The sequence below is a fragment of the Anolis carolinensis genome, chromosome 4, assembly GCF_035594765.1.
Source record: "Anolis carolinensis isolate JA03-04 chromosome 4, rAnoCar3.1.pri, whole genome shotgun sequence".
Taxonomy (NCBI): domain Eukaryota; kingdom Metazoa; phylum Chordata; class Lepidosauria; order Squamata; family Dactyloidae; genus Anolis; species Anolis carolinensis.
Genome location: NC_085844.1, coordinates 180,043,744 through 180,058,354, shown reverse-complemented (window position 1 = coordinate 180,058,354; position 14,611 = coordinate 180,043,744). Strand labels below are relative to the sequence as shown.

The 14,611-nt window shown below is 40.9% G+C and overlaps 1 protein-coding gene across 3 annotated transcripts in view; it reads right to left on the bottom strand.

The window, feature by feature from the left end:
* Positions 1 to 284: 284 nt before the first annotated feature.
* The window catches only part of spata6 (spermatogenesis associated 6), a 53,005-nt gene continuing 38,678 nt past the window's right edge, over positions 285 to 14,611 (bottom strand). For 2 of the 3 annotated variants that reach the window (XM_062978320.1, XM_062978319.1), the window contains 3 exons: positions 4,221 to 4,320; positions 3,880 to 3,992; positions 285 to 635 (listed from right to left, as the gene is read on the bottom strand). In XM_062978320.1, coding sequence (XP_062834390.1) covers positions 467 to 635; positions 3,880 to 3,992; positions 4,221 to 4,320 — 382 coding nt within the window. In that variant the 3' untranslated portion in view covers positions 285 to 466. Of the gene's footprint in view, positions 636 to 3,879; positions 3,993 to 4,079; positions 4,321 to 14,611 lie in introns of those variants that run through there. The other variant, XR_010005414.1, reaches the window with a different exon arrangement.

The following is a 14,611-nucleotide window of genomic DNA, read 5'->3' as shown; positions in this document are numbered from 1 at the left end:
CAGAAAGATAATTACTGATACAGCACTGCTACTGAAAACCAGCCTCATGGATGCTTTTCAATAGCAGAATGTTAGAAACACATTACTGGAAGCAATGGAAGCGGATGGTTTCCATTTGTGCCTGTAAGAGGACTTGAAAGGCATGATGGATATACAAAACCATGGACATCTGTGTGGTGAATAAGCATGCATATTCACCCTGATTTAAAGCTGCATGTTTGAAAAATGGGAAGTTAATCATACTGTCACATCTATAAATCCCATATGCAAACAATACATCCTACTTAATATTCTCCAGATTTTATTTCTTTCCTTTTTGGAGTCCCAGCCTCAGAATTTCACAGGTTCATGTAAAAATATTTCAGGTAAAAAAAAAGAAAGAGTACAAAGATTAATCAGATAAACATCACCTTTAAATTATCTATCTTGTATATTGTTCATTTCTACCTGTTCTAAGAAAAACTTATTAATTTTTTGAAATGGAGCCCGAAGCTTTCCTATACATGTTTCGATAGATTTTCTCCAAACTGTCCTCAAAGATTGCTCTGTGTGGTTTGTTTTTATACTCAGAAGCTTGGCTGGTCCAATATTCACCATTATCCAGATGAACCATGATGTTCTGTCGTATGGATGAACTAGGAAGGTTCCACCATCCAAAACAAAAACAAAACAAAAAAAAGGGGGGGGGGGAGAGAAACAAACACATACATTAAAATGTTATTTAAAAACATTATTGAGAAGAATGACAGGTACTTATACTTTGTTTATGTATGACACCCATACATTTTTGCTTTTGTGTAGCTCCTATTTGCAGATGCTATGGTTGCAGCTAAACTTTTCTACACAGACATGGTTACCTAAACTCAGAACTACATTACAGTATATTCTTTTCTGTGTATATAAATGTGGCAGTATAGTGTCATTATTTTTTGTGTAAATACATAATTTAATTATTTAGATTAGAACCTCTGATTAAGTCAATCTGCTAATCACTTCTATGCCTATGAGGTCAGTATAATTGGTGGCATCCTGTGAATGCACTGTGAATAGTATAACTATAGAAGGGTAAGTGGCAACTGTAGAAGGCAAAAGACTATAGGCACCAACACTGTGAAGAATGTAAGTCATTGGAGAAAAACCTTCTATCTGGTTCCCCTTGCCATCATAAAACCACCCTAGAGAAAGTGTAGGTGCATGTGTGCCAATATCTACAGACTCCAAGAAACACTTGAAGTCATCCTTTATATATTAATCTATGTGACAGTCACTTCTTTATGGGGAGATCCTGTACCAAGTGATGCTACACTACCCAGCTGGGAGCTACCTGAACCCTACCCACCTGATTATAATATCCACTAAATAAGCTGCCACTTGGAGAAGGTGGCTTGATTCCTGTGAGAAACAGAACACATGCAAGTGGTCCCTAAGCTAATGGTGTCAAACTTGTGGCCCTCCAGATGTTTTGGACTTCAGCTTCCAGAATTCCTGATGATTGGACAAGCTGGGCTTCTGGGAGGTGGAGTCCCAAACACCTGAAATGCCACAAGTTTGACACCTCTGCCCTAAAAACTTGTCAGAATGAAGAAACGAACAACTGCATCCTGCTAGCCCAGAGATTCTCACATCTCTTTTCTCAACATTGTATCTAAACAGAGTGACGTCGTAGGACGTGGAACTTTTTAAATCATTTCATGATAGCAAGCTAAATACAATTCAGAATTTGGAAATTGATTCATCAGCAAATTAGTTTCATTACATGAAATGTTGTAGATGCTATAGTTGCTGGAACAAAACAAAATCTTCAATACTGTTACTGTATAGCCATCTTAAAAGTACTTGATGAAATCTCTTGGCTTTGGTATTCTATACAAAGCACACCTGACAGGGCTAAACAAGAGTACTGCATAAAGAACAGAATAATGTGGTTCCAAGAAATCCATTTCCTTTGCCTAGAACCATAGTCATCACAACAGATCAAGATATGCTTATAGTGAGTAGGAGCACTTCATGTGAATTCCACATCACTGACAATGTCTTGATGCTTGACAGTCCCTTGATTTGTGAATGTTGTCCCATCCTCATGAGAAATTGAACACTGGAATGGACATTGCTACATCCATGTTAGGAAAAAAATCAGTCTGCAATCTTAACTGGAAACTATCTTGACAAGCCAAACTGAAGTGATTTGGGGATTACATGCACAAATCATATTAAGACAAGGATAACTGCACTCATCTCCATTTTCTGAAACACCTGTCATATACCTGTCACATGCTTTTGTTCCATCGCTTTTAGAGTCCCACAAGTTCCTCTCAAAGTCACCCCCACACTAAATATTTAAATACCACAGACCTTCTGCACAGTCCCCATGGTTTTCAATCATTTACATTAGTGTGAACATTTGGTCAGCAAAACTACATTCTCCTCTGAACTCTGTCTTAATATGCTATTTATGAGGACGATAGCAGACTTCAAGCTGTCAGAATGTCCTTGAGTCTCTCTCTTTAGCCTCTACTCCCTTGACTGCACTACCTAATGTGATGATTCCATCAGTGCTCAACTCTATTTGAGTATTCCATTTTAAAGTACATTCTTTCAATGATGCTATGACAATAGCCATTCCAGATTTTTTTATGCACAGCCTGTAGCTCCCACGATCTCCATCAAGAACATAAGAGACATAATTATGCTGGAATTAGTTGACAAAGCAATAGTTAGAGAACTTAAAGGGTGGGCTAGGCTCAAATGTGTCTACATCCAATATCCCTGAGATAATGTGAAAAGCAATGAGCCCCATAAGTTAAGTGACTCTTCCATACACCGGTATACTCGTAATGGTTATTGGGAGTTAGAATCTTGATGTAAAGATGATCAAAGCTCGACCCCCTAAGATGCAACCTGGGGATTATCATATTACCTCAACAATATTGGATGGAGCATTGGTTTGCCGGCTACTAATCACATAACTTAAAGAGACAGAGTAGAAATGTATAGAAGAGAAACCTAGGGCTTCTCTCCACTAGCCAAAAATGGCAGAATAAAATGGAAGTCAGCTACCTCCAACAAATACCCCTATTTTTGTTTTTGTTTTTAGTTTAAAAAGGCTTTGCCCTACACTGAGCAAAGTTGGGGGATATTCCAGATTTTACTGAGTGCAGAGTTTGCTGAGTTTATGACAGTATTTGCCTGGACAGTTGGATTGAGTACAACTTGGCACAAGCTGCTGCCCAGACAGGATGCTAGTGCCAACACCCTTTCCTTGTGCTCTTCAGGGAATGGGTTATGGCTGTGTTCCTGTCATTCCTAGCTGGCCTTGGAGTTCTGTCCAAGCTCCTGGCCATTGCAGATGCTTCTGCTGACATCAGAATGGAGTGCCTGCCTCCTTCTTCCTGATTGTGTTGCTGCTCCATTCTGACATTAACAAAGGGCCCTGTGGGAACCAGAGATATCCACTTGTTCTTCCTCTGTTGAGGTCAGGATGGAGCACCTGTGCAATCAGGAAAATAGGTGGGGAAAGTGGTGACAGAGGAAACAGGATGCATGCCACCCCGCTTGAGTGGCTGCATTCCTCAGCCATGTTAAAAGAACCTCTAGGTTCAGGATCAACATACTGGATCTGGGATATTTTACACCAGATAAAACTCCTCAGTGTAGATGAATCACCACTGAAATCAATAATCTTAAATCTGATTAATTCATGGTTTTTTACAGCTCAGGTGTATCAGGTATGCAAAGTCTTTTCACAGAATGTTTTATAGAATTTCAATTTACATAGTTTAGTTCAATGACAATAACATCCACAGAATAGAACTTTCTACAGAGTAAAAAGGCTAAGCGTGGACTATGGTAAGAAAGGAATAATACGAAGAGAAATGTTACCTGCTCTGCAGCTCGTTGTAGCTTGAAGAATCTATACAGGAAACTTCTTTTTTATTAGAAGTCCTTGTCTTGCTTGTTCTAGCAGACTCTTCTTTTGACAAGCAACTGTCATCCTAAGAAATCAAGATTCGCATCTCATGATAATCTCATTTGTTGATATTCGTCTTTTAAAAAATAAGATTTCTTACAACATATCTTACCAAAGAAAGATGTACTATTGGGGCTTTGGGGATGGGATTCAAGGAGAACAGCCTGCCTCCTACACATGGCATCTAGCCTTGTGATATGTTCCTTCATAGTTTCCTATTCTTCCTTTATGCCTCTTAATTGAAAAAACTTACAAATGTCAGTCTTTGCCTTGTACTGTGCGTCCTTAAAATATTTTTCACCCGTTTATGGATATCTTCTCCATTTACTGGTGTGCTCCAAACAGAACGAAACCTTGAATGAAAAACATTTTATGGTTGATGTCACTTAATGTGAGTGCTATAAATTATTGGTATTGCTTTGTATTATATCATCATTATTTTCTCTTATATAGATACATATAATGAATACATTTTAAAATAATATAAAGCACACACTTAATTCTAATAGTATATAGTGTACACTTGAACAAGGTTTTTGCAATTGTATCAGCACAGTCCATGTAGACAGATCCTTTGCCTACTTGGGTATTTGTACCAACACTTTCAAGCAATGAAAGAAAATTGTTATGAATACATATCTCATCAAGTTGGTATGGACTAAATTTTCTGCATACTAGTTGAGGACTTTGCTGTAATAGTGAGACAACTTTACTATTCTCTGCAGCATAGTGCAGTTTTATGACATCTGGAACTTTAGCAAAATTATTAAATATTCTTGGAAGATCGGCATGCAGAAAAGTTGATAAACTTCTTGCTGGAATGATAGTAAGGAAATAACATTAGTAAATAGGGCATATAGCAGAATCATTTCTGAACTTTCAAAAAGAATGTATACACATTACTCTGGTTATTAGATGACATTAGGGGAAAGGATATGTAGTACCAAGTCTTTCTGATGGAACTTTCAAGCAAGCACAGTTTTCTAAACATATTATGTATTTCTATTTGTCACTAATCAAATTTCCAGTATTGTTCCACATCACAATGCTAGCCTGTGTTTGGGATAAAAGTGTGATCAGGATTCTGTTGTACTGAAAAAATGTTTTGAAATTATTTTCCATAAACTAAATATAGTGAAATGACCTAACAATCCACTAGTGTGCACTGTGGCATAAGAAATGTTTACTGGCCACATAGCTTTCTACTTGATTTTCTAAATACAAATATTTAAGTATTAATAAAAAACAGTATCAGCTTCTTTTTAATTGTCTTATTTGAGACATAACTATAAAACCTAATCCACACTTTAAGTCATTATGTTAATATTTACACCATCTAAAGTCACCATACAACAAAGCTAAACCTGAAATGTAACACCCATAATCTAAATTGAAACCTTTTTATGATGTGCTTACTCCTGGAGGAGATATTCTCTGAAGCTCATTTTCAAAAAGTAATTTCTTAAAACTATAAATAAAAGGAATTCTCTAGTATAAAGGCTGAAATAATGCCTGCGTAAACCACAAAGTCCGTACATATGGGATTACGGTGTCAGTAGTTTCTTGCAGTACTGCTGGAATGCTTTTATTATTTTACTGACTTTATTCTGACAAAACAAAATAAACCTCTACAGCTGCATTCTTTGTCATACTTTCATTTTCTTTGGGACTAGCAAACATTCTGCAGTTACACCAGTTTAAATTGTTTATTGATTCCAATAGATTGTATAAACACTTTGGATATATAGCTCAGTGACCTAGAATAAGACAGATCAATAAAGAACTACTCATAATTCATTTGAAAGATGCTATGCTGGAGCAATCAACAATACAAATTATTTTCTCTTGTAATGTGGCTAAAAGCATATTTTTAATAAAAAAAACAAAAACAAAACAACGACCACAAAAACATGAGTATATATTCTAGAAATGTTATTTGGCTGAATATACCTTTCGCCTATTCACTCAAGTAAAACAGACAATCCTATACAAGTCAACACAGAAAGGTCACACTGGATTCAGTAGAACTTGCTCCCATGAAAGATGAGTATGATTGAAGTCTTTTTTCCACAAGGTGTTTCCATATACACTATTTCAACAGAAGGTTACAGTTCTCAAGTACATTTTAAAAATACATGTTTACTGAATCATGCACTTCCATACAACAAAATATTCAAGTACAAAAGGGCAAAATATACTAATGCATTTAGAATTATCCAAATTATTATAAGCATATTCTGCAAAACATTTATGGCCTCATGTGGATTTTTGTCCTTATCACAGAGAATCACAGTAAGTGCAATCTCACCTCTGTAGCTTTCCTGAAGAATTTATTAGTTTCAAAAGGGATTTGTGCTAAGAGGAGAAGGGAAAAAGATACACAAGGACAAACTATCATAGGACAAAAATCAATGAAGTGCTGTAGGAGCAGATGTACAGCTGGAGAGTGGAACCTAGCAAAACAAAATTGCTCCATGTGAAAGTATGATAGAAAAATAATGTTTGAGCTTAAGACTGAAACTATACTCAACAAAATGAGATTTAATGTAACACACTAAGACTACAATCCTACACATACTTATCTGAACATATGGCACACTCAATTGAGTGGGACTTATTTCTGAGTAAATATGTGCAGACTTGCAGGCAATGATTAGGAAATATGCAGATGCCAGGTTGTGGATTGTTTTAATATAGACAATTCTGTAGTTAATTGCATATTCTGAAAAATGTGTAACAATCCATCAATAGTTAATCAGCTATTGGCATCCAAATGGTGATATGATGAAATAGTTGATTATTCCCCCCATCTCGCCTTCCCTGCAATATAAACCTGATGGACATGTTATCATTTCAAAGAAGGGACAAAGGTCAAAATTAAAACTTTCCGATGTTTGCTCAGAAGTAAGGAATCTAGTTTCAAGCTTCACTATATTGCATGCCCTGGGAATAGCATTTTACTAAATGGAGATGGGGGCGGGCGGGAATTGTTGTGCTACACGTTTTATTCTCTTAAGGCAAAGGCTTTGTCTGAAATGGGAAGGGAACTAGTGAAGAAAGAGAAAAGCCCCTACTTGTTTCCTTCTACTCTAGCTAACTATCAAAATAAGTGCACAAACTAGTGTTAAATACATGATATTTTCCAGCCCAAGTACCTGCACCTAGCAATTTCAGGTAAGTTGGGCACTGGCCAAAGGAATTGCTACATGTCTGAGGTATACAGTTTATCTCAAGGCCTGAAATGCAAGTAATCTCTCAAGAGCAGCAATCCCATTTTACAAACCCATTCAGGAATGAAAAAGAAACCAACTAGCCCACTTAACTCTTTCATGCATTCCAGTTAATTTTAAGAGAGAATTGACTGCTCACTTTATTTCCCAAAATACTAGAGAATTCAACATTTGAACATTGGCTTCAATTAAATAGCAAAACACATTTTATCTGAAATGGTTTTCAGATCTCCTTTCCTGAAACTATTTTTGAATATGCATATCAGAAAATGCTCAGGAAACAAAGGATCAATCCTTGGCATGGCTCCGAAGCCACCTAGCTTTCGCCTTCATGCAGCAGCCGGAGGAGGACAAGGAGTGACGGGCATGGCAGCAATGGAGCCCACAGGCGAGGCTCCAATGCCGCTGCCGCTACCCACTCCTCCCCCCTCCTCCTCCTAAGACAGCTGGGCAACAGCAGCAGCGCGGCACCGGAGGCAGGGAAGAGGAGGAGGAGGAGGAGGAGGGGGGCAGCCGAGAGGAAGCAGGCTCCTGCTGCTGCTGCTTTTCTGCGGTGCTGCTTCTGCCAGCTGCTGGCGGAAGGCGAGTGTCCTCCTCCTCCTCTTCCTCACTTCTGAAGCGACAGCGGCGGCAGCAGCACAGCTGCAGGTTGAGCGTTGTGTTGTTGTCACAGCTGCTGCTGCTTTGGAAGAGGAGGAAGGAGAGGAAGAGAAGGAGGAGGACGGGAGGTGGGCTCCTAAAAGTCCCTCTCCCACCCGCCTGCCGCCAGCAGCAGGCAAAAGCAGCACCGTCAGGGAAGCAGAAACAGCAGCAGCAGCCGCCTTCTCCCTCTTGGCTGCCCCCGGCCTTCCTTGCCTCCTCCTCCTCTTCCTGCAAGATGCCTCCTGCCTGCCTCCTCCTCTGCCTTGGGGTTTGGGTCAGAGGCAATGCCTGGAGAGAGCTGGTCTTGTTTCTTGAGAGACGAGGTGGAGACTGAAGCAGCTGCATCGCACTGGAGGTGGAGGAGGGGAACCATCCCCAGGACGGTGCTTCTGAGTGAATGACCTTCCTTCTCCACTTTCCTCCCTTCCTTCCGTCCCTCCATCCTTACCTCTTTCCTTTCCTTCCTTCCCTTTTTTCCTTCCCCTTCTTCTTCTTCTTTTCTTTCCTCCTTTTCCCTCCTTCCTTCCCTCCATTCCTTTCCTTCCTTTCTTCTTTTTCCTCCTCCCTTCCCTTCATCCTTCCTTTCCCTTCCTCTCTTTCTTTCCTTTCCTTCCTTTTCCTTCCATTCTTCCCTTCCCTCCATTCCTTTCCCCCTTCCTTCCTTCAGGGCCAGCTAACACCTCCTAACAAAGGATTCCCTCAGACAAGAAGCAGCCAGGCCTTGAACCTGAAAGTCTTTTCAATGTTAATCAAGACGACCAATTGAAACATTCACACCTGCCTCAAACATACAAGAATTCTTTCTCCCACCCTGGACATCATTCCACAGATATATAAACCCCACTTGCCTAGTTTCCAACAGACCCCACAACCCCTGAAGATGCCTGCCATAGATGTGGGCGAAACGTCAGGAGAGAATGCTTCTGGAACATAGCCATACAGCCTGGAAAACTCACAGCAACCCAGCTATGAAAGCCTTCAACAACACATTGCCTGGCTGCTTCCTGCCTGGGGGAATCTTTTGTTGGGAGGTGTTAGCTGGCCCTGAAATCAGCTAAACTCTAAAATCAGGACAGTAAATTTAGAACTACTCTCAGAAAAAAGGGGAATTCCAGACAGGAAACAATCAGGGCCATCTAACACTTCCCAACAAACTATCCCCCCAGACAGGAAGCAGCCAGGCTTTGAAACTGTAAGGCCTTTCAATGCTAATTGAGGTGGCAAATTGCAACATTCATACCTGTCTCAGACAGACAAGAATTATTTCTCCTACCCGGGACATTATTCCACAGATATATAAAATCCACTTGTCCGGTTTCCAACAGATCTCACAACTCTGATGATGCCTGCCATAGATGTGGGTGAAATGCTTCTGGAACATGGCTAGACAGCCTGGAAAACTTACAGCAACCAAGTAAATCAATCTCTAGAACTAGTCATAGAGACTCATTTGCTTTACAGAAGACCTGGTAGAGATCTGCTAAGAACTTGTAATGAAAACCTTTTGGCAGAAAAGGCTGCAATACTAAAACTCCCAGGATTGCATAGGAGCTGAAGTGGTGTCAAAGTAAATTAATTCGACAGTGTAGACGCGCTCAAAGAGATGGGAGCAGAATGCTCCCTCTCCCCCCTTCCTTCCCTTCCTCCCTTTCTTTCCTTCCCTTCCTTCTCCTTCTTTCCCTCCTTCCTTCCCTTCCTGCCTTTCCTTCTTTCATAGAATCATAGAATCCTAGAATTGGATGAGACCTCGTTGGCCATCCAGTCCAACCGCCTGCCAAGAAGCAAGAAAACTGCATTCAAAGCTCCCCAACAGATGGCCATCCAGCCTCTGCTTCAATGCCCCCAAAGAAGGAGCCTCCACCACAGTCCGGGGCAGAGAGTTCCACTGCTGAATAGCTCTCTCTCACAGTGAGGAAATTCTTCCTCTTCAGGTGGAATCTCCTTTCCTGTAGTTTGGAGCCATTGTTCCACTGTGTCCTAGTCTCCAGGGCAGCAGAAAACAAGCTTGCTCCCTCCTCCCTATGATTTCCTCTCACATCTTCATAATGGCCCTCATCATGTCTCCTCTCAGCCTTCTCTTCTGCAGGCTAAACATGCCCAGCTCTTTAAGCCGCTCCTCATAGGGGTTGTTCTCCAGACCCTTGATCCTTTGATTCACCCTCCTCTGGACACATTAGAGTCAACATCTCCCTTTGTTTGCAGTGCCCAGAATTGGACACAGTCTGATTCTAGGAATATAGAAGTCATGCTCCCTCTCTATTTCGCCTTGGTCAGACCACACCTGGAATACTGTGTCCAATTCTGGGCACCGCAGCTGAAGGGAGATGTTGACAAGCTGGAATGGGTCCAGAGGAGGGTGACTTCCTTTCCTTCTTTCCCTCCCTTCCCTCCTCTTTCTTTCCTTCCTCCATTCCCTCCTTCATTTCCTTCAGTCCTCCCTCCCTCCCCTTCCTTCCTTTCTTTCCTTCCCTTCCTTCTCCTTCCTTCCTTCCCCCTCTCTTCCCTTCTTGCTTTCCCTCCTTCCTTCCTTCTCCTTACTTTCCCTCCTTCCTTCCTTTCCTTCCCTCCCTCTCTTCCCTCCTTCCTTTCCTTCTTCCCTCCCTTCCTTCACAGCTTCTCTCTTATTTCTGTGGCTCCTTCTCCCTTCTTGTTTAACTCCTTCCTTCACTCTCTCCTCCTTCCACTTCTCCCCCATGATTATCAGTACATATTATTTCGTAATTAATCAGTATACTGTAATTACGTTTAGTAATTAAGTAGATCCTGCATATCAGATGTTTACATTATGATTCATAACAGTAGCAAAATTCGTTATGAAAAAGCAATGAAAATTATTTTATGGTTGGTGGTCACTACAACATGAGGGACTGTATTAAAGGGTCGTGGCATTAAACTTGCGTAAGATAAGATTAGATGATATTTTGGTGTTAGACATACAACACGAGGAGCCCCGGTGGCGAAGTGCGTTAAAGCACTGAGCTGGAGACCGAAAGGTCCCAGGTTCAAACCCCGGGAGCGGCGGGAGCGGCCGCTGTTGATCCTGTTGGGAATCATCCTGGACTACTCAAATCTAGATGTAGTTAGATAGATGATAGATTGAGGGAAACCTTTCCCTGTTTCCAAAGCATGCCTAGACAGGCTTTACTGTGTTTCACTCTATCCTGTTTACGTCACATCCCTTACTTTGAAGTTAGTAGAAATGTTTATCTTTAGGGACACTAACTTCTCATTGGTCAGAATGTCTTTTATGGCCCCAATAAACTGGACCATGAGGTTGGAACCATTTTGCTTCCCCCTTCTCCCTTTGTTCTTCTAGCTAACAAGAAGCATCTTGCCGTCTCTCCTGGCAAGATGTAACTATGTAGATGTTTGTTATTTTTCCTTTCTTATTTTTCCTTAGAAACCAGTCTATAGTAGACTAGACAGCTCCCAAGCCTTTCTATCTACAATGGAGTTCTTTTTACCTGAATAAATACTTTTTGAACTTTTACTGAGACTCTGCAGTCCATTGCAATCCTAACTGATCAAAGGCTTCTCTTGCTCACTCCCGTGTAAGTAACTGCTGCATTTAAAAGCTTTGCTTTTGCTACTCTGCTGATTTTTGGTGGAATCTCCCCCAGAAATGGTTAAATGGAGTCTAACCGCTCAGAGATTACCACAACAGCTCCAGCTCCTGCCAACCTAGCAGTTCGAAAACATGCCAATGTGAGTAGATCAATAGGTACCTCTCCGGCGGGAAGGTAACGGCGCTCCATGCAGTCATGCCGGCCGCATGACCTTGGAGGTGTCTACGGACAACGCCGGCGCTTCAGCTTAGAAATGGAGATGAGCACCAACCCCCCAGAGTCAGACATGACTGGACTTAACATCAGGGGAAGCCTTTACTTTTTTTTTTATACAACGCAAACCCTTTTTTTATGAAGGAACTGGAAACCCTATAGGTTCTTTACACCCCTAGGTGAGCAAATGATATTGGGGCAATGTAAAATAGCCATAACTGCCATGAGAAAAAAAATCAAAAGATGCCCAATTAAGATACATGGCTTAAAGATACAGGAGTCAGTTTTGAGTTTAGTCTCTGTGGAATAAGGATAATTATAAGACACAGTATAGCTATCAGCCAAAAAAAAAATACTTCGAACTTTCTCAACTATTTGTCTACATAACCACCTTACTTATGTATCCAAGTAGTCTCTCCTAGCCTGATCCCTGCAGCCACTCACCAAGCAGCAACCATTGTGAGAGACAAGGGTCTGTTATTCTATCAACTGGGAAACAGCAAACTGACATTTCACCTCCCTACTGAGAGTGATCTCTGGTGCAAGAGCCAGAAGTGGGAGTCCTATGGCAATGCCGCCTTGCACTTTAAATTGTTTTTGGGGAGGATGGAAACACCAGTCAGCTGCTTCCCTGACAACAGGAGAATGGAGCCCTGTTGCTTACACTGTCTGCTGCCTGGTAAGTGGGAATTGGGGGACTTTCACAGTCCCTATGTATTTTCTTAACCAGCAAATATTTTGAGATTGTGTATATGAACCAATTATGAAAGCATACTTTATGTTCATAACTGGCTTAGTGAATTCTGGCAAAACCTCCCAGTGACGGCAATGTACATTTTTTCCTAGATGTAGATCACATGTGCCACTCAAGCACTCTCCATAGGATCCCAGGCTGTGGGAAAAAGAACTTTGGCCGAGATTCAGTTACAAATGCATAACTGAGTAACATCTCTCATTCCAACTCTAAACCTTCCTAGGAGCCAGCAGACACACCAAGCAATGGTAACATATCCTGCTAGGGATTAGGGCATAGCTAACTGACATTTCCAGCCCCTTCCACCAGCAAGTGAGACTGTGATAATCAGAAGCAGGACTCCTGTCCTTGTACCAGAGGTTACTGGCAGGAGGGAGATGGAAACATCATCTTGCTGTTCTTCAATTGCCAGCAGAACAGACTTCCATTGCTTGGTCCAGCTGTTGCTTCTTAAGGTGAGGACAGGGGAGGGGGGGGGGGGTTACAATCATGGCAATAGTGACAATATTGTAAAACATATAGTATTAGCGAATACTGAGCAGCAGTGGATCTGTAAGTCTAGGTTACGAATCCATAACTGCAAAACAGGATACTCCATCAGCTCTGCTATTAGATCCACTGACAGCAACTGCACTCAGGATGTGTATAGCCCCCCCCCCCCCTTCAGTGACCCTGGAATATTACGTTGTTGACGGTAGAACGAAGAGGCCATTTTGATCAGTGTTGCAAGGTGGGAAGGATATTGTGTTCTCAATAATTCTGATGATATTTGCTTAGGTGTTGACGAGGACCAAATACACACATGGAACACAGGGAAAATCACAGATGTCATATTGAACTAACCCCAGAAGGCATTCTTATACTGACAGATATATAAGGAGTGAGCACAGGAGTTACTAGCTATACACAGAGAGGACCTGTCTTTTTTAGATCTCTTCAAACAAGTATTCAGCTGCTCACCCTGAAAATCTTGCTTCTGTCATATAAAAAAACTTCAGGTTTAGAAAGTGTCTCCTTTCTGGGAGGTTATGAGAACAAATCACCCTTTGGATAACTAAAAACATAAATGGAGTCTGCCAGACCCAAAGTGATTTCAAGTAAGATCATTTCAAACTGTTTTGACAAATATTTCACAGTATTCTGAATATGAATGGAAGTAGGTTAGAGCATCTGACATACAAAGAAAGATGTGATGAGCATTACAATAGCCAACATTCGCAAAAACACTTTGGAAATCTATTGTTCTGACCTACAGTAGACAAGATCAAGTCCTGATGAACCATATCAGACAAGTAGCAGAGGTCAAGAGTAACTGCTTGTGATGAGTTGCACCTTTCATATTCAATAGGCCAGCTAAGACAGTTTTTGATACCTGTCAACTGCAGAACAGACAAGGTCACATCACTCTGGGCAAATCAATCCCCCAGATATTCAGACTCCTATTATAACAGGAAAATGTAAGCATCTCTCTCCATCACTATGTGGCCTCTCTTTTTAAAAAAAGATCACAACGTTCAAGCTCTGTATGAATGACTGGAAATTTTAACCCAGGGAGTCATTTTATATCTTTTGTGAGAGATGCCTGTACAAGATAGATATATCTTGGTGACTTTAAAAATATCAGATAATCAGTTTTGATTTTATTTTAAACTTGATGCAGTTTTGTCCAGGGCAACATATTAACTCCTATACTAAGTAAACACGAATCATTCACATGTAAAGTGAAAATTACACTTCCACAATGAATATAAAAACAAAGATCTGCCCAGAGCTGAAATCTGCATACTGCAGATGATGCACTATGCTTCAACATAGTGAACAAGATAGTATATTTAAATAGGGAATATCAACAGTTAACAATAAATATTGTAGGCTTTGTTTTCCATAAATATTTTACAAGAAGAAAAAAGATAAGAAGACCCCAATCTGGCTAAAATTGAAAATCTACAGGACAGTAGTGAGACTGGTCGCTCTATATGCCACTGAGTATTGGCCAACCACTAAGGCCATCAGGCAAACTCTGCCCAATATGGAAATGCAGATGTTCAGGTCAATGGGTGTGCTCCATCTTTGGAGTTGCTCCGATTGCTGAGAAGATGAAGGAATCCTGTCTGATATGGTTTGGACATGTGCAATAAAATGACAAGAATTCTGTGGCTAAACCCGCGCTGAATATGGAAGTTGTAGGTGCCAGGCCACGCAGCAGACCTAAAACGTGCTGGCTTGACCATTTGAAATC